The sequence below is a fragment of the Strigops habroptila genome, chromosome 4, assembly GCF_004027225.2.
Source record: "Strigops habroptila isolate Jane chromosome 4, bStrHab1.2.pri, whole genome shotgun sequence".
Taxonomy (NCBI): domain Eukaryota; kingdom Metazoa; phylum Chordata; class Aves; order Psittaciformes; family Psittacidae; genus Strigops; species Strigops habroptila.
In genome coordinates, this window is record NC_046358.1 from 60,659,519 (window position 1) to 60,685,586 (window position 26,068).

The 26,068-nt window shown below is 42.8% G+C and overlaps 2 protein-coding genes across 2 annotated transcripts in view; both read right to left on the reverse strand.

Moving 5' to 3' along the window:
* The window catches only part of QSER1 (glutamine and serine rich 1), a 42,556-nt gene extending 36,509 nt beyond the window's left edge, over positions 1-6,047 (reverse strand). Inside the window, exon 1 of the mRNA XM_030485136.1 lies at positions 5,496-6,047. Within this exon, the coding sequence (XP_030340996.1) occupies positions 5,496-5,611 (116 nt within the window). The 5' untranslated portion in view covers positions 5,612-6,047. The remainder of the gene's footprint in view (positions 1-5,495) is intronic.
* Positions 6,048-17,585: 11,538 nt separating this feature from the next.
* On the reverse strand, positions 17,586-25,499 carry PRRG4 (proline rich and Gla domain 4). The gene is made up of 6 exons (XM_030485145.1): positions 25,330-25,499; positions 24,462-24,577; positions 21,316-21,479; positions 20,002-20,050; positions 19,155-19,290; positions 17,586-18,435 (listed from the first exon to the last, which is right to left on the reverse strand). The coding sequence occupies exons 2-6, from the start codon at positions 24,565-24,567 to the stop codon at positions 18,204-18,206; spliced, it is 687 nt and encodes a 228-aa protein (XP_030341005.1). The 5' UTR covers positions 24,568-24,577; positions 25,330-25,499; the 3' UTR covers positions 17,586-18,203.
* Between the last annotated feature and the right edge of the window lie 569 nt (positions 25,500-26,068).

Sequence of the window (26,068 nt, forward strand, 5' to 3'; positions counted from 1 at the left end):
GAAAAGGTTGCTCTCTGGCAGTATAAATGCCTACAATTAAAGTTGATGGGATGAAAGGTAAAATACACTTATGGGACTGAAAGACTTTCTGCACAGGTGTAAGAATACAAAATCTCTTTCAGAACACCACATTCAGAAATGTGTTGCAGTTACTGGCTCTGTGGCAAAGGGCTCACGTGTGAAGAATCATTCTAGGTGATCTCAAGAGAGGTCAAGCACTCAGCTAACACAGACGCTTACTAAGTGCTGCTGGTAGGGAAGCGCAGGTAGTACAGTTTGGGTGGGATGCTCACTGAAGACAGTGACACAGCAAGGCTGAGCCCATCTAAAGCTGCCCTGGATGGCACGGCAGAGGCCCTGCCGAGGCCACAACTTATTCCTTACAGCTCTGCTCCCTGCTGGTCCCTGGTGCCACCGTTGGATTCCTGCCTGGCAGCACAGCTATACCAGCGCAGCTCTCCGACTCAAGAGAAAGCTATTCACCTTCTTGGTCAGGATAGTTTTCTCATGGATTAACAAACCAGACCAGCTCCCTGTGTGGTTGCACCAACACCAGGGCCAACACAAGAGAGAGGGAAGGGAGCCCCTTTCAGCAGCAGTGAGCCTGAGCAGCAAGTTCAACCATCTCATGTAAGTGCACCCTCAGACTCAGTTTCAACTCGTTCCTTCTGCACACTGTTCTGTCACCATTTCTCACTGCGGCAAATGTTTCATGTACAGTTGTTAAATCTTAGACAGGTAAGCAGCATGTAATTCCAAACAAGCCTACCTGGCTCGTTTTGAAACTTCAGCAAAGATTCTACAAGAGGACCATGCATCTGCACCTGTGAAAAGCTATTGGGCATACAGCATGAATGCGCTCAGTGCCTCTGTTCAGTCAATCTTTGACCTTCCCACAGCTGTTATTTCAGTGTGCACTGAATGCAGGTTAAAACAAAAACAACAAACAAAAAAACCCCCCAAAACCAACAAAAAAACAAAAAAAAAGGAAAAAAGAAAGAAAAGACAACTGACAACAGCTAGCAAGTCCCTGTAAGGCACCTGTGCTACACCACAGACTACCTGTGGTTTATTTTGTATGTGTAAATGTTTTAAATATTAACTATGACAGAAAGTTGGTTAAGATTTTGAAGTGATCTACCCTTTTATATGTTTATAAAGTTTATTTAATCCTTCTGTGCCTTTTAATAGCAAATGTTCTAAATATATTTACAGTTTATGAGCTTTAGCTTTTAACATTTGAAATACTATGCCATAGGGAACTTTTTGCAGGAAATGTGTATAACAATAAACATTGGTTTTACCTTCAGAACAATTTCATTTGATGAAAGACAGTGTTCTACACTTCTCTGAAACACACTATCTGCACTTTTAGAGTTTCCATAGCTATGCAAAAATCCATTACAATTTAAAATTGAGCCTTAACTAAGACACAATTATCGTACCATTGTTACAATAAGCCTTAGTTTGACAGCTATGCAAAAATACAAGTTAAAAAAAAAATCATCACAACCATTTATCATAAAAGTTTAAGTCTCCCACTTAGGTAAATCTGCATATGAACTATTACTGTAACTAACTCATTATCTTAGATTACCTGCTATAAATACAGGTCAGGCTAACCAAATGTCAGTGTTATGTATTGTAAAGAACCATCTTGAATTATATAAAACCCCATATGTTTGGGTAGGGCAGAGGCAGACAAAGACTACCACACATAAAGAAACATTGGAGACCACGACAGTCACCGTAAAATTTAAAGTAACCACAAAATAATTGTGACGGACATTCATGCAATCACATACAGCAGATTTGAGTCTTAGAGTTGTGGTAAAAACCAAACAAGAACAGGAGATCCCTCCACTACTAAAAAACCTTACCGAAATTAAAGTAGTAGCCCCAACGCAGAAATAAACTCAACCAGAAACCTCATCCGTTATCACCGATCGCCATTTCTTCTCCCAAGCAATTACGACAGTCTCCCAAACTATTATAATGTTCACCTGTTTTCTAAAGATCATGTATTTCTTGGGCAAGTAACAAGCAAGCATGACATACATTATCTGCTATTCAATACAGGTCTAGCTTTAGGCTGTGCCACAAAAAGACAGTGTTTCAGCACAGCAGCAAGGTTTTCTAACAGCTACACAGTAAAAGGTCAGAAGTGGCAGTGTGCCCATACGACCATCAGAAATTCCTTCAGGATGCTGACAGCCTGTGTAAGAGATGTGGGGGAGAAAGGAAAGGTGAAGGACAGGAGGACCTTTCTCAGCCCTCTGCTCCAGGGCTGCCGTAGCTGCACTGTTCAAGTACGCTCTTCGAGTACCAGTTAATGCAGCGATTCAAGCGACTGCTACCTGCTCCCATTCCCGTTTCACTACCTTCTACTATTCCATGGGAAAAGTTATGTCACAGCAGGCCTAGTAGCAATGTCCTCATAATACTTCACCACACATTTCCTTTCAGTTGATAAGAATAGTGCCATTGCACAGACAAAACAGTGCCTGCAAGAAATAAGGAGCAGGATAAAAACCAGATGGCTGAAGTTAAGCACAGGAAGACAGGAGCAACGCTCGTAGGGAGGGGAAATCATTTTGATGAGCTGAGACTGTGAACATGGCTCTCCACACAAAGGGAACATAGCCTGCCACGACACAGCCTCCAACAGCATAAATATGAAATGAAATCTGAATGAAATATTGTTATCTATATCACCTAAAGGCTGAATTCTTTTCAAGCAAGTACCAGATCAACATGACACACATTTTTTTTTAATTTAACATCAGGCTAATGCAGCTTCAGCTGTTTAGATGACTACCTGTCAACCATGATCAAAAACACCATTTGGAAAAATGTGAAATGATCTGTAACACAAGCTGAGAACATTGACAGCATATTCCCTTACAGTACATCTATACCTCCGCAATTTGCTTCCAGGCTGGTACAAGCCTTAGTAGTGATAGTCTTGTGTCCCAATTCCCCAGCAACTGGCTCCATCCATACATAGACAAATGCTATCAGTGATAGAGGAACCACAAACGCCTCTGCAAGCCCAGACTGTATTTAACACTGTGTCCAACATGGTTCAAATCTTTAAATCCTGCTGAAGACAGGGCATTTTAATTCTTACTACAATGGCATGAACTCTAAGAACTCGGTACAGGAGAACTTCCAGCACAAAATATGATTCATAGTATTTTCCCTGCCCTTGCTACACTTAAAAAAAAATTAAAACATTTCAGTCAACACATTTTAAATGCATCATCCATCACCACCTACACAGCCTCAAGACGAAACTTTTCAGAACTGAAAGCAAGGTCTTCTTGACATTGCTGCCTAAAGTATAGAATAAATATTGTCATACCAAGAATGGATTCAGTAATACTAATTTGATTTTTCTGATTAACAGTTTGATTGGTAAAGGTAGCAGGCAGTGATCCAACAAGCTTCTGCACAGTACTTGTCTTGGGACTGTTCTCCATGCCATTTCAATTAAGGAATTCCCAAAATATACAGTTAATATTGCATTAATATAGCAGCCATGTTTTGAAACCAGGGAATTTGTTTCAATGTAGAAAATAATCATCAAACAGTTGTGTTTCTTCTAAGGTCCTAGAGGGATCCACTCTTGCTCCTGCATGACACATTCTTATATGACCTGGAAAACCCAAACCTTCCTCATCAAATAGATGGCATGATCCTCAACAGACGATGAGAAGTGGGGAAAGCAATATAGAAAGGACATGTCACTGACTACCACTGAAACCAAACACAGCAACATGACCAAAAGTAGTTCAACAATTAGGAAGACTGATTACAAAGAACAGTAGGAGACCTTAGTCTGCCATGTAGGCAACTCTGCAGAGAGCTCAGCTAAACACAGCTTCATTGGGCAAGGGTTTGGCCAAAAAACACCTAACCATCCTTGCAATTCTCTGTGAAACGAGGCATCCAGAGCCTCACACCCCAAGAAGGACCCATTATCTTCTTACTTAACATTGACTTAATTTGTCTTAAAATGCAATGTTCACAATTCGCCAAGGGTGACAATAAATTGGAGGGGATCCGGGAGAAAACTAAGAGAATAACTGAAGAAGTAAAATAAATAAATAAATAAATAAAACGTCTGGTAATAAACTACATAAAATTACTTATTTTTCTTAATAAAAAGAACATAAAGCAATAACCAAAATTCGTAACAACATTATGGGATTTTCAGTGTCCATGAGGCTATAGCAGGCTAGAAACTAAAGATCAGAATTTCTTATTTCAGATCAGAAATAAGAAATAAAATACAAATCAGCCACTTGTATACCAAGAATCGTGCTGAATTTTGCCTCATTGGAAATTTTTAACTGCAGCTTCTAAACTACAAACTCTAGTTTCAAACACAAATTGGGGGGGGGGAGAAATAGTCCCATGGCCTGCATCATGAAGAGGTCAGACTAAGATGATTGCAACAGTCCTTCTGACTTGATAAACTATTAACCTTACCAGACAGATCAGAAAACATGCCTGACCACTTTCAGGACCAAATGCAAAGCCATCTACAGGTACACCTACTTTGTGTATTTTTAGCCTGAGACTCTCTTTTACCTTTAAACGTCGTCGAGATTGGAACTGCAGATATATGAAGTGAGAGACATAAAAGGCAGGCGATAACAAAAACCTCATCACCTAGAAAACACTCATTTTAGTTGGCAGAGTTATACAATCAAAAAGCAACCCGAAGCCAATAAGATATCCTGTACTTCTTCCGCACTTCCCGGAACTTTACAGAACTCTCGGTGGGTCCGAATCGCTCCAGAGAAGTTTTAGCTGAGACGAGGCTCCGCACGCCCGAGAGCAGCGCTTTAGAGGAAAGAGGTTAACCAGCCCTCTCGCAGCGAAAAAAACCCAAACAACGGGGAAATAAAGGGCGAGGGGGGATGCTGGCACGGCGGGGGCTGCCGTCTGCCGGCGCGGGCTGAGGCGGCCCGGTGCCCGCATTGTTCCGGCGGGCAGCGCCGGTGCCCGCGGCCCCGCGCACAGGGAGCGCTCCCCCCGCCGCCGCCGCCGAGTCCCGCTTCCCTGCCGGAGCCGCGCAGGGACGCGTGAACTCTTGAACCCGCGCCGCAGCATAACGCGAGCCTCCGGGGCGGAGAGCGGCGACGCGCCCCGCGCGGGGAGACCGCCCGCCCCGACGATGAGGGCCGCCGGGGAGCCCGCGCCGGCCGACTCCCCTCCGCTCCCCGTCCGCCCGCGGCTCGGCGGCCGTGCCCCCAGACGCGGAAGCCCAGCGGGACGCGGCTCGTTCGCTCCCCCCGCCCCGCCCGGCCTCACCCGCCGCGCCGTGCCGCTGGGCCCCGGCCGCCCGCCACCCTGCCTTGCCCCGCCGGAGGGGGCCCCTCGCCCGCCTCACCCCCCTCCACGGGGCGCCCTCAGCCGCCCGCGGGCCAGGCCCCGGCCCAGACCCCGGCCTTTCCTGCCGCAGCCCCCCGGAGGACCCTCCTCACCTGGGCTTAAGGCTGCCGGCGCCCCGCTCGTAGGCCCAGGAGGCGGCGGGCTGCGCGGCGGCCGGGGCCAAGGGGTCGGCAAAGCTGAGGGTCGTCGGGTAGTTCCTGTCCATCATCGGGGCAGGGCGCGGGGCCGGGGCGGCAGGGGTTCCGCTGGGGCCCTGCGCGCAGGGCGGCAGCGGCGGCGGGCACCGAGTGGGGCGGGTGGGAGCGAGCCCCCCCGTCTCATGCGGGGCGGGCAGCGCCGCGGCCCCCCTCCCCGGCGCGGGCCAGGCCGCCGTGCCCCGGGCCCCCCTGCCCTGCCTCCACTCCCCTCCCGCTCAGCGGCGGGCGGCGGCGGGCGGGCGGCTGAGGGGAGCGGCGGGCGGCGGCGGCGGGGGCTGTGCGGAGGCCAGGCGGAGACCCATGTCGGGCTGCTCTTTCCCAGGATGCACCTCCCCCGCCAGCGCTCACTGGGGCTCACGGGCTCCGGCTCCGTGGCCGGGGGGCAGGGAGGCCGCGGCGGAGGGGTCCGCCACTGGAGCTGCCGCCAGCAGCGCCGGCGGGGGGCAAGGAGGAGCAGGAGGAGGTCTGTGACTTGCGAACGGGCAGCCGCGGCCCAGCGGAGAAGCGTGGCGGCAGGAGGGGAGCGTGGCGGGGGGCGGTAGCCGCCACCGGGGCGGGGTGGGGGGGGCTGAAGGCGGGGACGGCCGGGCCGGGCGGTGAGGCGGGGGGAAGGCCGGTTTCTCGGCGGGGCCGCGTCAAGTGAAGCGCTGGCGCTTTGTTGGAGGAGCCGGGGCGGGGCCATCTTGTTCCCGCTGAGGGGAAGCGGCGTCAGCGGCGGGCAGCGCCGCGGCCTCCGGGGCGGCTGCCGCTGACAAGATGGAGGCGCACAGCCCGCCCTGCCCCGGCTGCCGCCCCGAGGCGGCGGGTTACCTCACGGTGAGGGAGCGCTTTGTAAAGCAATTTGTAGGGCGGCTCTCCCGCCCTGCCCTGCCCCGCCAAGGGGGGAGGTGTCCGGGCGGGCGCCTCCCCTCTCCGCGGGGCGCGCCGGCCCGCCGCCTTCCTCACAGGAAAATCAAATTGGCGGGGGGATGCAAGCTAAAAACCCCTGTGATGGGTGCCGGAACGGGAATTCGGAGGTGCTGGGGGTCACCGGGAGAAGATCCTGGCCGTGTTTTCCACTCAGGGCGGCTCAGAGCCTTTGGTTTGCCAGTTCAAGTTCCTGCGTGCAGGTGCTCAGTGGTTTAGGTTGGTCATTGCTTTGAGGATGCTTTACAGAGGTTAAATAATATAAAAACACAGCCCTATAGGTTTTTGGTTTTTTTTTCTTTTTGCAAGCTAAAAGCCTGAAATACACACATATGTGGATATAAGAGCTTTCTGAAAACAGTTCGGCATTCCCCATCAATACGTCATTGCAGGCCCGCAGCCTGAATAGGCTTAAAAGTCAACCAGAAGGAAGAACTGACAGAAAGAATGTTTAAGTATTTAGAGCAGTCTAAGCCACCTGGAGCACAGACAGTAAGTTCCTATGTCTCTGGCTGTGTATTTGTTAAAGCAAAGTATAAGGGAAATGAGTACTAGCTGTGCACAACAGGGTAGGAGCAAAGGAGACATCCGTGTTGGACAGGGAGATGGTGGGTGAACTGTGGTGTCTTGCTTTCCCCACAGGCTGAAGGTACAAAGGCAGAGGTGAACAGGAGGAATGTGCCTATGAGGTAAAGATGAGGAGTATGCGCTTGAAAAGAGGGCGACTGTACCTGAAGGCAGTGCTCAGAAGAGGAAGGTGTATGCTAATGAGTAAGTCTTTTGAAGCTTCAGTTTGTAGTACTTCGGGCAATATCAAACCACAGAGTGAAATGAATTTTTCATTTCACTGAATTTTCATTTCATAGCTCTTCACTATGAAATGAAATAGTGAAGTGCAGAGTTTGGAAACTTGGCTACAGCCAAACAAATTAGATGCTAAAAGTAAATAAATCTCAACATTCGAATGAAAAAGAAAAAGTGATCAATATTAAATAAGAAAGCAGGAAAGTAAGAGACTTCAGGAGGAAAAACTGAGGTTCTGCTTTTCTCATGCCTAGTTTCAAGAAGCCGCAAAGTCAGCTATAGGAAGAAATGCAGCCATAGATCAGGAGGGAAAGGTAAGCGTGAAAGTCATCAGCACCGAAGAGACTGAGCGAAGTCACCCAGAGGCCGGGAGGAAGGAGGGAGGAGGGAAAAGCAGCAGCGTACCAAATCCAGAAACCAGCAGAGTGAGTTTTCCCTGTGTTTGCGTAAGTTAGCACCTGTATTGCTTGAAGCTGGAGGATAGTATGTGGGGGGTGGGAGACCGTCTTTCCCTGGAAACACGAAGGTTACTGTTTTACATTTGAACGAGGCTTGATGACAGAAAATGACTCCAGTTTTATGCTAATGACAAAGCACTTACTATTGAAAGTAGCATTTCCAGCGGGGAAGGACCTACAGTTTTCGATTTCCCTGCAGGATCTCTGCTAATCTCCATTATAATATTACACTTAGAGTGCATTGTGTCCCTCAAGAGGGCCTGAGGGAAGGGTGATACATGGAGCTAAGCGATACAAAGTGCCTTTTCCACCTAGCTGTAGTGTTTGGTTATCTAGAGCGAGCCTGTTGGTGTGGAATTACCTTCAAAGTGTCTTGCCACAATTTTGGAATGACGTGTTAATAAATTGTAAAACTGCTAGTGTTTTGTTTGACGTTTTTCTCAAGTAATGGCAACACGAACTTTAAAGAGTACCATAATGTTGTGTGTTCTCATTACAGGATATTTCTCTAAAGAGAAGGGAAGGTGCTGGTACTCTCAGATACATGGCTGTAGAAACAACAAGCGCCAGTCGAGATTTACAGGCAGGGAAACGTAGACAATTAGTTTAGACTGCTAAATGAACTAATTGTCACCATACCACGGACACAGTGTTTACCTGAACATGGTTGGAGTAGATCCTCCTTCTTGTAATCAAATAGCAAAGTTGAGTGAAATAGAAATTACGACAGCTGTTAAGTTTGATTTCTTTTACATGGCTTTAATAGAGGTGGAGTAGACTGAAAACGTAATCACAAATGTCCATAAACACCAGATAAGTCAGTTTATCCAGTGGTTTGCTTTTCCTGTGTATGAGATAAATCTACTTGTCCCGATAACTAGCTGCTGAGACTTACACAGTGTTCTCCTTAAGCTGATCCCTGCTGCTTGTTTGCATCCTACGTTTAGGAAAGTTACCTCGAAGTTTGTGCATTTTACCTGTTTGTAACCAAAAGATGTTTTGTAACTCTCCGCTAAGACAACAAAAGAGGCTGTTTAGAGTAAGTGCTTTTACAGTTTCCTGGTATCCATGATACTTATAAACGGCTTTTCTGAAAGACCTGACAGAAAAAAGTCCTTTGATAGATTCTGTTAATTACATATGTTATTTTAATGTGTAGATTAAAGTGTACATATTAAGATGTGTATTTAGAAGTCAGGCATGTTCATGATTCTGAATATTGAAAATACTTTGATTCTCGTATTAGTAAAAAATGCTTTTGTTTCAAATCCAGCTGTTATGTCCTGTATAGGAACTGAGTTTTGTTGGATTTTAACACCTTCTGAACTGTAGTTCATAACTGAGTGCCTATAGCCAGTAAAGCTTATCTCTCAAGTCAGGAATTTAATATAATAAATACATTCTGCTGAAACATAAGCTAATGCAATTTTTCACTCTATTTAAGAGCAAAATCTTAAATTACAGCACTGTAATACAATCTGTGCAGCATACCAGCCTGGGGCAGTACTGAATTTTTGTTGCTCATTTCTTTCCCTAAATGGAAAATTGGAAAAATAACATAGCAAATCCTTTACAGAGTCAAAAATGTCACGTGTTGGTTAGGAGATGAATTTAAGTACTTAAGGTAATGATTTAATGGGAATCGTCTGCCTGAGGTCCAAGGAGTGATCTTCAAACTGCAGCATGGGCTGCTGCCTACAGGTGTGGTGTGGAACAGGGCTGTGCTGCCTCAGCTGCTTGCTGACACCCAAAGGAGAAGGCCTTACTCTCCCTTCCTTCCCTGCTCCACTCTCCATCTCCTACCAATGGGCTGTGCCACAAGGTGAGCTGTAAATTCACTGGCAAAAGAACACTTACTTTTTTGCCAGAGGTTGTTTTTCTGTAAGTTCGCTAAGCTGAGTCAGCTTGCTTTGCATCAAATGAGTGCTGGCTCAGGGCAAACAGCAGCAGTGTGCAGCTAGAAGCAGCTGGGAAGGGAAGGAGATGACAGGAAAGAGTAGGAAACTTTTATTTTTGATGGTGAGATGTTTACTTGGCTTGTGGTATATTCAGTATAGAAAGCTCTCGAACCTAGAAGTGCCTGAGGATTTATCTCTGCGGGCAGTAACAGGCTTCTCTGCCCATACGCCATTTCAGCCAGAATCAAGCCAGCTCTGATGCAGAACTGTCTTAGCTAATATATGCTGCCCCTTAGGGAAACTTTCCTATTTTCCTCTTTCTGTTTAAATAATTTAATGTTGCACAATGCTGAATGGCAACATTGCTTGATGCAGTCTAGTTTTATGTTTAAAGTGACCATATGCCAAATGAAATGCAGAGTCAAACTAATGGGTAGTTGGCAGTTTTCTGCAATTTGATCATAATTAAAACCAAGATATCAATCACAAATCCAGGGCCAGACTGCTGCTCAAATTCATGCTTAGCATTGATTTATTTATTTGTAATTGATTTATTCATTTAGTAACTTCTTTGTTGCTTAGTTTGCAGCCTTATTACTGATACTAACAGAAAAATGTCAGCCTGTGTTTGAGTTAAGTGTGATCGAGTATTTTGTATGTTGTATATGTATAAGACTGGTCAAGCAGAGAGCTACGTGGTATGTTACAGCTCCAACAGTACCACAGATGCTAGAATACCAGGATAGCATCACTAAGGGTCCTTGTGCATGTGGCTGCAGGTGTTACTGGTGGGCTCATTCTTCACAGGGCCAGCAGTTGCTGCCTGTGCTTTTGGCGCCGTTTTTACTGCAGATACAACAAACCTGGCTCTACAAGGCTTTGCCAATGTCTCTCTATCCCCATATGCCCTCTTCTTCCACAGAGGGCATTGCTCCTGTCCTCTGCCTTTCCATAAGAGGTGATGCCTAGTTTTGGTCTTTTCCTGGCTCTTCCGTCATGTTGAAGTGCCAAAATATGTTTTTTTCTTGCAGTAATAGGCTTTCAGCTAAATCTGTAAACTTGGTTTTACAGCAAAATTCTTGGTGTGCTTCAGGGCACAAAAGAATCCTGGAAGAATAGTCAGATGCACATGCTGGATCAGCAGCTTGAGCTGTTGTTGATTGAAGAAAGTAAAGGCACAGCATGCAGTTAACACTGCAAGAGTTAACAAGAGATTACAACTGGGTTGTTGGAAGTGTACGAAAAGGATTGTATTTCAGTTCATAATAGTACTTTATTTTGGAACTCTCATGGTATCATAAATAGTTTGATAACATACACAAATATCTTAGTGGTTGGCTTTCAGTGGCTAACCATTTTGTCAACAGAACCTCTAGAAGTGCTTAACAGCTTTTGTGCTGAATTTATCTTCACAGTTGTTTGAAAACAGTGTTTCAGAGACTTGAGGACATTTTTTTACTTTTTTGAAAACTAATGTTTCAAAGATTCAAGTAACTTGAACTTGTCTGGTCAGATGAAGTTTGAAGAAGTTCAGGCCAAAGCTGAGCCGGGTCTTATACACTAACAAATTCTAAGAAGAGCACAAAATTAAGTGTCAGCGGGATCTTTCTCTGTTGAACACTGCTTAACAGGAAGCATCCACTTAGAGATGGTGGATGCAGCGCTTCTGGGCAGGTTGTGTATGTGTGCCACTAGGCTGTGGCATCTTTTGTGAGCAGCAGTGGGTAAGTAGATCAGATATTATGCAGTAACAACATGAGTTTTGGTTAGGCCTATTACTAATCACTGGCTGGTTTGGTTTTTTTTGTGGTGGTGTTCTAATTGTGATTCTGGCCAAAGCAGAAGGTTGCAGTTGCTTGACCGATTAGATTTTGCATTTAATTTGGCACGTGGCCTCTTCAAACATAAAGCTAGACATTGAGAAATGTGTAAGTAGGGAAGAAAGTGCTGCCTTTCAAAGAACACAGTTGATCCTGGAGGCTCACAGCAAATAGTCTCTTTCTTTGCATTTCTTTACATATACTACCCTGTGCATTTATTTGATGAAAAGCTTAAGTGTATGTACAAACAAATGAAGCAAAATCTTCAGAATTCATTCTGTTGGAACTAAAGTTGATCTACGAAACCATGGCACTTCTCCTGAGGTGGCAAGAGAGACTGAGCTGGTAGAAATCTTACTGCAGCAATGAGATGGAAGTCCTTGTTTCCTTCACTTTCCTAATCCTCCTTCTCGTTGTGTGGTTCCACAGCTTCCAAGGTGCCACCACTGGTGCTTGTGTTGATTCAACTCACACACTCAGGAGGAAATGGTCTACGTTTTTGCTTGATGATTTACGAAGGGATCCAGTAAGGACCAGAACTGGTATAAGGTAAGTGGGAGAAATGTGCAATGACACGTTGGAAAAAGAAACACGTTGTTGCTCTTGAACAAACTCATACTTGTAACAGGGAGTGTTTTATTTTACCTTTTACTAGATATTTTCCTTTGTATCATATCCATGCTGGGTATTTATCATTAAATACTGAATGTTTATGTATTCAGTACTTGGTAGTTGCTGGTCTTTAGAGAAATTAAACAGAAGCTGCTGAACAACTTGAACTATCACAGCTGTTTTTGTTTCCTAAACGAAGTAGGCACTGCATCAGAAATTTAAAACCTGTTGTAAGGCCTTTTCAGAACTTGTATTTAAGTATACCAATTTCTAGACTGAAATATTTTTCCCAATCCTTTGAAGTCTGGCAGCTACCTTTAAAGCGTGGGTTTCTAGAGGCTCCCACAATGCAGGCAGCAAGATGCCTGCATCTGATGGCTCCTTTTGTTTTGCACAGGGGCTGTGCAAAAAAAGCAAAGGGAAAAGATAAGCTAAAGGCCTTGCTGTCTGTGAAGAGACTAAGGAAGATGTGCAAGAAAAGGGGTTTTCAGAGAGAGGGAGGGGACCAAGTGTTTGGGAAGCATAGCCGGGGGGGGGGGAGAAAAAGGAAAACAAACGCACGCACCAAACAGCAAATAGGCGAGTGTGTGCGATAGCATACTATGAATAGACACAGAAGAAGGAATCAGAGAAGGGAAACAAATCAAAGGCAAATTATAGGTAGAACAATAAGAAAAGAAGGAGGGAAAAAAAACCCAAACCACAACCCCCTCCCCAAACCAGAAGGAAATGAAAAGCTAAATGTAAAGCAAAAGTAATTCATGTAGTTATGTATTTTCAGCACAGACAAAATTTACTGCCTCAAAAATAGCCAAAATACGTTTGATACTTCTGTTATTTTCCATATATGCAATTAGTGTAGTTGCCATTGTAAAGTTACATGAAAGATAATGCATTTTATGGTAAAATAGAGGAATGGTGTCAACCTGGGGAAAATCTGGGGAGGTTGCTCCCACAAAAGTGAACAGCAAATTGAATTGTAGTTTAAACACTAATGGAACTGCTATTCCTTCCCTTGTTGGTACATCACAGGACCTGCAGTTCCCAGCTGGAGCTCATCTTCTGCTGATATTTCAGTATTTTGCTAAATTGGGGCAGTTTTGCAGTAATTGTTTTTGACATTTCAAAGAGAGTGGGCTGGCTTTTTATTCAGTGGGCACAGAGGTTAAAAATTAGATGGGAAATTTTATTAATTTGAGCTGTGGTTAGCTTTTTTTTTTTTTTTTTAATGTAAGTAGTGTCAGAATGCTGTAAATTTGCTCAACTTCCACCTAATTTCCAGAATTGTTGAAATCCAGTTAATACAAACTCATTGGGGTTTTTTGTAGCTGGGCACTGTATAGCTAAAGTCATAATACTATAAACAGGTGACATTTTACAAAGAACTGGGACCCTATTTTTCCCAAGACTTTTAATGAGAATGAAGTACACCAGCTGTATTCCAAGCCTCAGTTCAGCTGACTGATTGAAAAGCTTCACTTGATGTTCAAATATAGGAGGAGGTTCTGGTATTCTTTGGGGAGTTTTAACCAACTGGCTCAGCTCATCTCATGTGCTTGGGAGAAAAAGCACAAATCTGACTATTGTCTTCCAGTGGGCAAAGCAAGAGTGGCTTAATCTAGTGTAAGTCACTGTACTGCAGTATTTGTTCTACTTGGCTGCCCTCATGTATCCCTCCTGCCTCTCTGCAGAAGTCAAGTTGGCTTGTTTGTCCTCCTTATATCCAGTGTGAATCTCCCCTCTTTCAGTTTAAAACCAATACCCCTTGTCCTATTGCTACAGGCCCTGTTAAAAAAGTCTGTCCCCGCCTTTCATGTAAGCCTCCTTTAAGAAGAGGGCATGCTGTTACCAACTTCATTTAAAAAAAAAAAAAAAAAGGGGTTGTCAGCCTTTTTTATCACAAGCTAAATAGGCATTTTCTCTTTTGCTATGATTAACCTGCATAAATGTTTATTTGGAAATTGTTTTACAAAATTAAACATGGAGACCAATATTGCTATCCCTCACCCAACAAAATGATAGCACTTAATGTCAAAGTTACAATTAAAATATAACCAGTGACCAGTGCATTCAAAAGGCTCTGTCAGATGAATAGAAGGAAGTATGTTCATAAGATGAAGTAACAAGAACTGTTTAAACTGCTTACACAGGTCAGAAATGACTGGAAAGAGTCCAAAGTTACCACCTGAATAGAATGGGGTATTTGGGAAGATGTGCTTAAGATTTCTGAGAGGAAAGTACATCCCAGTTCTTGACTGCGAAAATGACAAAAGATAAATTTGTATCTGATAGGAATTAATTGAAAGACATTTATGGTATATTGAGGTGTTTGAAAGATGTTTTTTAAACCTGAGGTTTCCTTCCTGTTCTCTACCCCACATGGAACAAGTGAGGATAGCAGCAATAACAATTTTGTTGGCAGACGAGATTGTGGATAGAAATTTGTTGAGTTTTTTTTTTGTTGGTTTTGTTATTTTGGTTGGTTGTTTTTAAGCTTTAAATGAACCTGTACTGTTGTTGACCTAATTAATCAGTGTTGCTAATAACCTTCAGGTAATTAATGCAACTTACAGCTGGTAATGTGAGGAAAAGAAAAGGAATTTTCCTGCACTTTCCAAATTTCAAATGTACTTCTTAAGGGCAGATCAGCCTCAAAATATTCTAGTTAGTATCCGTAGGCATCACTAAAACAATAGAATACTCCAAATCAGGTTTGGCAATAGCTCTGTGGTAAATACTTTGGCAAAGCATTACACTTTTTTATTACCCAAAGTGATCAGTTATTTTGTTTTTGGTTCCAATCCCAGTTCAGCTGAAGGCAATAAAGAGTTTGCCATAGACTTTGAGAGCCCCAGAATCAAATGCATGTTCATGAACTATGGTGAGGAAGTGCACTTCCATTTGGTACTTCAGTTTTGCTGTTCTAAAAAATTCACAAAAATCCCAACGAAAATCCCCCCAAAATACTAGAAATACGTAATGTTTATAATACTGTTCATTGGAGGGTTTGATAAATAGTAAGCTTTCTTATTTCACTGAATTAAAAACAGGTTAAGTGATTCCTTTTTTCAGGTGACAGAGCCAGAGACCACTTTTCTGCCCTTCAGTTATTTGCTCTAATGTGTCCGAAGTTATGAAGAGCTGCATGCTATAATCATATATGATGCCAAAAAGGCTAAGTTCTGGGAAATGATTCAAGACAATGGCTAACAGCTTTAAGTGTGACATGTTTAAACCTGTTCTGAGAGAAACAGAGTTTAAGTACTATGTAATTTTCCCCAGTGTTTTGTTTAGACACTTCTGTTTTCAGCTGTCATAGTATATCTCTGTTAATTCCCTTAAGATCCACTGCCTTTCCTCCTGGCCCTTGAAAGAAGGCCCAGAAGTCAAAACACTGATGATTTGCACCTGTACACAGATTAAACTTCCTGCTGCTTTGCTCCTCAGAATCTATCTCCTCCTCCTCCCCCCACGTAAGGATGCTTCTATTTGCTGTTTCCTGTATTCTAATAGCAACTGCATTTTCAAAGGAAACTGCATGTAGAATTTGGAAATCTGGTAACAGTTCTGAATTCACACATCACCACAGTCTTCATCGTGTTGATTTTTCCTATGCCAGCCCTGATGAATCAGAAGCTCTAAAAAGAGACAAGACACAAGGCAAAAGCGTCTTGGGCCAGGAGTCAGTGTATGAACGAAGGAAAACAAACTCAACCCAAACAGCTGCCATTCAATGGAATTTTCTCCCTTTATAAGGAGAGGTAAGTTTATGTTATTTTGGGTATCTAAAGTGCTGATTCTTAGAGTAAATTTGAAGTGTTACACCCTACAGAAGGTGCAGTTTACTGCCCAAAACGCTACACCATCCATGTTCAGCACTTTAACCATCTTAAGGTTTTCTGTTATGGAAGGACAAGATTCTTTGCTGGCGTTGCATGGAGTCATTAGCAAATGATTTGTAGACACAAACCAAATTTCAAGTCATTAAATAGGGCTCTGTACAATTTGTGTAGTTCATTTAAAACATGACTTTGCCAGATCTACTTGCTAGTACTACATCACTAGTAACATTAAGGAATCTCTGAACTCTTACAAGCCCTGTGAAATCCCTTTCCTTGAAAGTGCTCCTCTCAGTCCATTAAATTAGTCCTTTTTGAGTCCTAGGAAAAATCTATAGAAAAGTGTGCTCTATAGCTCAAGATGCACATTAACAAATTTGAAATTGTTAGCTACATTTTTGCAAGCTTTTAATTCCATAGCTTCATTGTAACTCTGTATTTTGGATATTAACAGTGATCTCTCACAACTCACTTATTTTGGTCTTACAGAATAGTAACCTCCAAGAACTTCAGAATGCTTTTTACAAGTAGGGCAAAAGTGAATTGAAGCTATCCCAACAAGGGAATTCCCCAATCTCTCAACAAGAAAGAAGCTACAAAGAGGTTTCTAACTTGTTAAAAGTCTAGTCTGATTCTGAAGTTTTGGGAATAAGAACACAGTCCCATGTCCACAAGTATCAGCTGGGTTGTACATATTTTTCAAAGGGCAAGACCTCCTGGTGTAGCACTTTCACTGCACCCTCTTTATATTCCAAGATTTAGAGCATTTTCTTCTTTGTAAAAGTGTTTAGAGATTAAAAATCTCATAGCATCTCATTCCATAGCACTGTAGGTTCTAGCAGGTTAAAACCCCACAAAACTCAGTGAAATGCTACATGTAAGTATTCAACCTTTATAACATAAAGTGCATTTTGGGCACCAAATTAAAATACCATTTACTGCCGTCAGCATTGGTCAAACGGGCATGTCTATATGGGGGGAATTTGTTGCTTCTTAAAACCTTCATTGCCTGTGTCCAGCTATATAGCTACTGTAATACAAGAGACCACCACCATGGCACGTTGCCCGGCAGACCCCCTCATGTGTCTTCCTGCAGCTATGGGAAGCCTGTTCCGCTGTGGTGCCATTTGACTAGGAGGTAAAGGGACAGCAGGGTTGGGATAACTTGCTCAGCAAGAACTGTAGGCCATGTAATGCTGGGGTCGATATTTTAATAAGATCTAAAATTAAGGGTGGCTGCAACTGGAGATGCAGAAGTTGTGTTGATACAGTTAACAAGTAACTCCGTGAAATTCTTGACTATTGCTCTGTGTAAGCTGGTTATTTATCTAACAGATGTTTCATTCTACTTAAAGGTATCATTTTGACAGCCCAGCAGGGCAGTACGTACTTATGCAAAGTGCTTCTGTGGGGTAGTTTAGCCTTTTCAGCAAGCTAAATGTCTTTTTCAACATTTAAATCTTTAAACTGCAAAAGAAACATTCCCTGTGCAACCTGAGTACTCTTTTAACAAGGGACAAGTCTCTAGCTATTTATTTAACATCCCCTGACCCACAGCCCTCTACTTACTCTCTTTGACCTGGTATTTAGCGCTGAACATCAAAACCATTTGATAAAAGTGTACTTTGTATGAATGGATAGCTTGCCATTCAATTAATTGTTCATTTTAATCCAAAATTAATCACAAAACCACAACAAACTGAGTAGTGTGTTAACCAGCAGTGTCTAAAACAAACCAATGTAATCCGGAAGCAGTAATATACATTTGAAAAATCAAATCATGAAATAATTTTCATACTCAAATCTATTACTAGACCGAATAGAAAATTCACATAGCAATTAAGTGAACATATCAAAGGAGCCTTCTTAGGGCAGTTTAAAGTATTAATAGTCACAAAAAATGGTGTCAATAAACCCAATTAAAATACTGTTCCTTCCAAAGGGAAAAAAAAGAAAAAAAAGACGACATGGAACTATCCATAGTGTGATGGGATGGCTCAAAGTGCATGTGCAAGAGGGTGGCAGTGCAAGACCTCCTCTTTATGCATTCCCTCCTCTTGGAACAATAACCTCGTGCAAAGAATAGTCCTGCAGCCTTTGCAGCAGATCACCTCTCCTCCCAAGTGGGACCTTCACATGCTCCTAGTTGTGCTAATGATCTCTCACATTTTTGTGAGCTGTCTTGCAATATGCAAGGTAGCACACACTTTCTAGAAAAGTATGTTATGTGTCAGTAATGCCCCCTCGCCCCAAAGGAGCCTGGTGACTAAGGACCAGGAAGTGACATAGATTTCTTAAACACCCGTGCCCAGTTTGGGGGCCCTGGATAAGGGGGTGGTGGTGTGTTGTGGTGTTGTCCATCTGAAGTAACTGCTTGCTCGTAAGTTGGTAGTCCTGAATCATCCATTCCAAGAGGAAGTGGATTTAAAGAAAATTCTTCATGCCTTCTGAAGATGCTAGATGAATTCAGTCTTCTACTTCTTACATAATCCAAGTACCTAAACAAAGTTAACAGCAGTATAAGTGGCAGCTTCTCTTTTAAAGGGAAGAGAGAATATAAAGTCATAGTTGTAATAAAAAAAACCCCCACCAAACAACAAGAAGCCACCCCAAAAAACTTCACCACACAACAAAAACCATTTGCCTTCAATGATCACAAAGACTTTCCAGACCACACAGTAATAATAGCTCAGTAATGTGAAATCTATAGGGAAGAGGAAGTACAGAATCCTCTTCTATTCCTTTCAAGTTTAGGATAAAGGAACAAGCAGGGCTAGAGAACTAGTGAAGAAGCACTTCCTTCAACCTACTTCATCTCGCACCTGAGGTAGACCACATGCCATGAAGACCACACAACCTCCTTTAAAAAGCAAACAGAACACATTAAACTTTTCACTGCAGGCCCCAACCTATGAAAATGATTCCATCTTTTTAGTGAGGATATTTTGGAACCAAGAACACACACTAAAAAAAAAATCCCCAAAGGTACATCAGCCATGCAAGTGTTGATTTATGGTTTTGTGCTATCAACTTCAGCGTAAGTACTGCTAGTGCTCACCTAACTTTGCTGCCAGGAAAGCAAGAACTACAACTCTCACTGGATTCTCTGAGAACCCACTTTGACCAACCCACGATGAGTTTTAAATTCCACTCTTACACAAGAGTTTGTTTTGGTGTTTGGTTTTTTGGGGTTATTTTAATCAGCAGAATTCCTTACCCTGGTGGTTGCCTTGATTTGCATCTACTTTTGCAGCAGTAGAAGATAAGCAGTACAGTTATAACTAACAGTACTCCAGCAGCAACAAGACTGATAAGAAGTCCTGTAACATTTATCTTCTGTAGTGTCTCATCACCTGAAGATAAAACATTGGTTATTTTCGTTATGTGTTCTTTCCATAGCATACAGTGTAAAATACTAATTTTGCTGTGCTGCAGGACACTTGCTGTGTTCCTTTCCACAAAGGCCTAGCTTGCTGTGAGAAGCCATTGTATCTGTGCAATACCACCCAGGAGTATCATTCACATGGAGCTTAAAGCAAAAGTGAGTAGATACTCCCTTTTCTGTACATAGAACTGGTGAGATGTCTGTCTTCTAATGCCTTCCAAATACTATTTCATGTACCTGTGACCTTGATCAGGCTATAGATCTTCCCTTAAGTCATACTGATTATTTTTTTGTAGAACATCTGGCATAAGACTACTCTGAACCTAAATCACTCTTAGATTACTGTTACAGAAATGGGGGGGAAAGGGGAGGAAACAAACAAAAACCACAGAAAGCAGCCACAGAATTACTGCAGAGTTTACCAATTGTGTAATAAAACAAATGGACAAGAAAATGATGCTGTTTTTACCTACAGACTGACAATGGATCCCACTGTAAGACCCTTTAATGAGTTTTACTGTATCAGATAATGCAATAAACTTGTACAGTTCACAGTGAATTTCAGTAAAAAGATCAATTCTGATTTTGGTAACTGAATGCATGATGTATTTTTAAGAATGTACTATTACAACAAACACAAAATACTGCAATATAAGCAAAGAATAAAAAGATGACTTACCTAGTTTTATTTTAGGGCCTTTAGTTGAATAGTCTTTCCAAAAATCCATCTATAAAACCACAAAGGATCAGATTTATGGGATACGTAATCGGCACGCTTATTGATAATGTCATTTTATATGGTACTGTGGGCAAAATTTAACAGTGGCATAAATAGAAGTGACTCCTGCTGAAGGATTCAGACTTGCTTATCCCACCATATTTTTCACGTACATTCAGGTTTGTGTATAAAATACAGTTTCACAAAGAAGAAATGCCAGCTGGTGAAAGAGAAAAGTGAATTTAACTGTCCAATGTTACCTCTTATTTCTGCCTGATTGCAGTAGAAGTCAGCATATATTCTGACACTCTAAAAAGGCTTAGATTAATGTTTTTAAATCCCTACAGAAGAGTATTACTGAGGAAAAGTCAAGATTTTAAGAATCAGACATTTGCATGAACAGTATCTGAATTCATACCAGATAGGAAAAATAATGGGATTCATTTAAGAGAAGAGCCTTTATGTTGCATGACTGTTATGCATTACATGTGTTTAGCTGTAACCTCCACTTCTGCTACCCAGTAAAAGACTCCATCAAGATCCCGAGTTAATGCTTCCACCTTTTTCTTAGGAAAATGCTAGCAATGGCAATGGAACGTTTCCACCTTCAGGGAGGAGTGTGTTCCTTTCTCTTTCTGCAGGTTAGTGCAGAGCACACCTAGAATCACAAAGAGATTCTTGCTGCCTGCAGCAAGAACAGTTTTCAGACAATCATCACATTCCATTATTGGGCTGAAAGGTTTCTTATGAATTTTTCTCTTTTTTTATACCAGATTTCTTCCAAGCTGTATATAGGTAGCGATTTGGAAGATAATGCTATATGAGTACTCTGCAATAGCTGAACTGCAGATTGGCTCCGTACTCCTCTCTTCTAAAACACTTCTTTGGCATGACACAAGGACACAATCAGCCAATTAATACCTAGAGCATGGGGAACACATTCAAATTGCATGCTGAGAAGTTACTAAAAAGATTAATGAGCTTCTAAAAACATATATAGGTATACCCACAAGTGCTACTTCTGAAGTTTCATATATATTTGTGTTGCAGAATTAGAGCCCTTACCTAAAGTCTTCAAGACAACTGTACATATTGAAGTGTATTCACTGTGTATCTAGAGCAGTGACCCCATTTAATTGGGGCTTCTACTTTTATAGTAAAATAAGCAATCATCTTATTTTCAGTGCTGTTTTCATCAGGGCTACAGTATTTAGATACAGTAATGATTTAGTTGGTAATCTCCTTCAGTATATTAAATTCAGTTTGAACAGCTACCGTTTTATCAGGGTCTTCAAAAATTTCTCTGGCTTCTTCATAATTGCACAGCTCTTCAAGGCATTCTCTTTCCAGGTTATCCGGCGTGAATGCTTCAAAATCAAATCTGTTATACAGAAGATGGCGTCCAATGAACAAATTTGCCTCCTTTTCTGATGTGAACACTAATAAAAAGAAAATCAAATTGATTTAAAACAAGTTAGGAAAGCTAAATTTGTTGGGTTAAAGGAATGGTTATCCTAAAGGAGCACATTAACACCATGTCCTCCCATAACATCTTTCAACTACATACCTGGAAAAGAAACGTAAAGGTCTCTCTCCTTCTTTGCTGCTAACTTTCTAACTAGGCAATATAAAATAAATGTATTTTCCTTTCTCGTAAAACATTTTGGTTATTCCTTATACTGACCAAGAAAATTTGATTCTCAGGCCAGCTGTTGTTCAAGATTTATTGTTACTCCTTCAGGAATGTGGGCATCAGTTTTTTGCTGGAGCTCTTAAAAACAAAGTAATAGTCACATGAAGCAGAAATTCAGTCAGATGCAAACCCAGCAAGACACTGACCTACTGGAGGAAGGAAGCAAGAGGGCAGAAAAAGAAAAAAAAAAATCTGTTCCTTCTAAGGAATCCTCAGTATACATTTTATCAATATTCCGGTATCTGTGAGTTCCAATTTTTGTTTACAGATTTTGGATTTTAAGTTATAGCAGCAGAGTTCTATTCATTTTACCTTTGTTCTCTTTCCACAATCGAGGCAGCAAGTTTAGGTAAACACTGCCATATTGCCATGTTTAAATTAGTCCATGATAGGAATTTTCTGACAACAGGCACTTCTGAAGAGATTTAATTCTTTTCTTTTGTGCATTTTACAGGTTCCATGAGGCCTCACGGAGTAAGTTGTGAGGTGAGATTCCAGGGGAGTTAGTGAAATTATAGAAGGCTTTGGAATACAAGAATGCATTTTCTCAAGAGGCATCTTCCACAGTCAAGTTTTAGCCTGCTCTTGCTACAGATTCTTAAAAAAAAATAAAATATATATATATGACAGAACTAGTTTTCTGGCTTGGTTTTCAGTGAAAACCTAATCTGTATTCCAAGAAATTCAGACTATTTGGTTAAGCAAATCGAGTAAAGGATTATTTTTGCAAATGTAAAGTAGAAACAGCATTGTTACATACCAAGCCAGACAGCTAAAAAAGGAGATGAGATTCAGTATGAAGTTATTCAGCTACAAATTAGCTCTGTGTTCTTGTTAGCTTGTTTTGCTAGATTATCACATCATTCATGAATTTTTAACCTAGTAGTTACTGTTAGATCTTGCAGCAGTATCTGAAAATGGTTTGCTCTCTGAAAATGAAGAAAAATGCAGTGTAATGTGCATATTGGTTGCTTATGTCCTGAATACCATAGTATATTGAAGGAATATTACAGTATATATTTATATCATTTACATACTATTACAGTACATATTGAAGGAGCCACACGTGTGCACATACTGTTGTGTAAGAAGGGAAAACCGTTATTCTAAGGAGAATCTAAGCTTCAAATATTTATGCTATATCTAAGAGTAACCAGAGAGAAGGACCTAATTAAAAAACAAAACCAAACCCACCAAACCAATCCACATGTGGAAATAGGAAAGAATTACAGGGGGAAAAAACATCATCAAAATTTTTGTTTCATTGCAATTGCAAGAACTACTTCAGCCTTCTGGAACGGAGATCTTCAGTTTTGCTCAGTAGCATTTCATTCCTTACTATGCAAGCAGTTTTAGCTATACTTCCAAATTAACTCAGATAATCAATGCATTTTAATTACTGTGGAATGCCACCTGGAGCCTAGGACCCCTAATCCCCAGTGATACATGCTTGTTTTCTCTTTCAAAGAGTCTTTATCCATTTATCTGCACTTCTTGCACTTTGTAGGCCACAGTCAAAGTCCACCTATCTCCATCTCCAAATTACCTGCAATTAAGATAGTAATTAAGAATTACCTGTGATTAAGAAAGTATTTGGAGAATGAAAGATGGGTTTGAATTCTCTCCTACACCTGAGGCAATTGAATGCAGTTCTGCAGTCCGTGGTTCAACAAAATGGGAAATGCAGTTTTAGGATGCCTAGCTTTTAATTAGAAATGCACCCACACAATGTGCTAAATAAAGTAGCTGTGCTGGTAAAAAGACATTCAGGAAATGCTGAAGGGGTAACCTCTCGATGCAGGTACCCCACACTCTGGGGAAGTTCTTCCTAAATTACTGGGTGAAGAGTTGGGCCCTTCTCTTTCCAGCTCTGTCCTGGAGGAAGGAGTGGTTCAGCCCTGTTCTCAGGGGAAGACTGTGCCACCAGCTCACAGGCATGATGCTCTATGCCCCAGAGAAATACGGATTTTAATGAAAACCCGCCTCAAGCATTTTTGTGCTAGCCACATTTTCTGCTCAACATGCTGCCCTGAAGGGGCATCCTGCTCAACGAGATGGTTTTTCTAAGTCTATCTTAATGTTTCAGCACTCCCTATCCACTAAGGGGACTGGACAGCTAAGTTACAAATCCCTTTTTGAAGCCACAATGCTTAAGCTGCTTCACATGGCTTAGCACCATTGTGCTTGAGCCCTTCTGGGAAATTTGGTTTTACCTCAGTTCCTCTCTACTTCCTCCAAAGTGAAGAGCTGCAATAGCAGCACCATGTTTCTCTTTCAAGATGTTTAAAGGGATCTGGTATTGAGAAAAAAATACCAATCTCTAAAAACAAGCAAATAAACCCTTTCAAATAATGTAGACCTCAACCTTTTGGAATCTTCATGTTACTTAGAGGATTCTGGTTATATCAGTGATAATAACCCTAGAGACGTAGAGAAAGCAGTTGTCCCAATTGGCACTTTCTACTGGATCTGATTAATAGTTAATATTGACACCCAAGTCAATTATCGATCATTTCAGCAAAAGATATTCAAATATTCTAAAATTAAGCATGAAACAGCTTAATTTTTTTTTAATCAAGTAAAAAAAAAAATCAAAATTCAAACCCACAAATAAACCCCAAACCAACAAAAGCAAAACTATTTACACACATTATAAGATTTCTCAGCAGAAACAAACTTAGATGCAGTTTTGTTTTGGAAAACAAAAATTATGTTAAAAGTAAGTTACCATCTTTATGCTCAGGTTGCTTCGAGCTACTTAACGTCCCTGTGCAGTGAGGAAACGCAAACATCAACCCGTGTAGTTGACACAGCAGAACCAGACACACGAGCATGGCGTGGTATCTGTCAGACAGGAACGAACGTGAGTTAGAAGTGACAACGCAATCTTCTGAAGTGTCTGCGATGAACCCTGAATGAATCCTATACATGAAGTCATCTAACACAAGCACCTACAGCTGAGACTCATGGCTCCCTATTGGGAAGACACGGATCCAAACTGGTCCGGCATGTCTGGGTTCAACCAAGTTCTGGTTGTGTAACACCCGCAGGTGTCAGCGGGGCGCGATCCCTCCCGCTCCCCATGGAGAGCCCGAGCAGAGCAGCAGCCCGGGGAGTGGCAAATCCACAGGGAAAGATTACACACCGCGTGCTGCAGGTGCGCTCTGAACTTGGGATGGCGGCGGTCCTCCGCCACAGCACGACAGCAGGTTACAAAAGCTACTTGGCGTCAACGGGCGCACAGAAACCATTTTGTCAGCAGAAAGCCGCAGCCAACCTCCTCACGCCCAGCACTCTCCCGACTAGATGGCTATTGAAAATAATGAAACAAGGCCGCAATTCTTCCGGTTCGCCTGACACGGGAAAAGCGCAGACGTGCGGCCACCCGAGGGCACCTACGGCTAGGCAGCGCTCCCGGGACCGCTCCCTCGGTCGGCTCCCACGGTCGGAACCGACTCGAGCTGGGCAGACTCCAGGGGAGCGGGAGGTTTCGGGCCGGAAGCGCCGTCCAGTCCAGTCCCGTCCCGTCCCCTTCCGTCCTGTCCCGCGAAGCGCTGAGGTGCGTCCCCAAGCGCAGCAGGGAGAAGGACCCTTACCTGTCACGGTGAGGTTCCAGCAGCAGCCTGAGAGGGAGCGGTAGGCGGAAAGCGCCTCTCGGGGTGGCCGCTGGAGGGGCCGGGCCAGGCCAAGGCGCGGCGCAGTCACCCGGCTCCCCATGGGCCGGCCCCGCCCCCGGTCCGCGGCTCGACGGGCGGGAACGCCCCTCGCGCCTGAGGGGAAAGGGGTCGGTCGGGAGCGGCAGGAGGAGTAGGGGTGGTGCTGGGGCTTTGCTTCCCGAAGCCTGGCTGTCGCCTCAGCTCGTGGCTGGGGTCCCTCGGAGGACAAGGTAGCAGTCCTTTCGTCTTCTGTGAACGCCTTTTACTGTTAAAATTAACTTTCCTCCCTCCCCAGGGTTAATCATGATGTTGAAGATGTGGTTTGGCTTTTTGCTCCCCAAAAGTGAAGCCCTTGGTCTAATGGCAGGGTGTCTGCTGAGTAGAAGCTGTGGGGAGGGTGTGTCTCCCCAGCAGGGGTGAGGTATCTTTTAGCTACCTGCTTAACCACAATTAATTACTTACCTAACAGTGATTTAGAGTGTTTTTCTCCACCAAAGTTTTGTAGCCAGAGAGCTAACCATGGGGGAAAGGACCAGCACAAGACTTGCACAAGTGAAAGTAACTTTGGTGGGTTGGTTGGTTTGGTTTTTATCAGTGAAGACAAACGTTACCCATGTGTGGTGTTAGGAAAGGCAAGAAGTGGTACTTGAAAAGCCTTTTAAAAGGTAAGGTTGAGTAT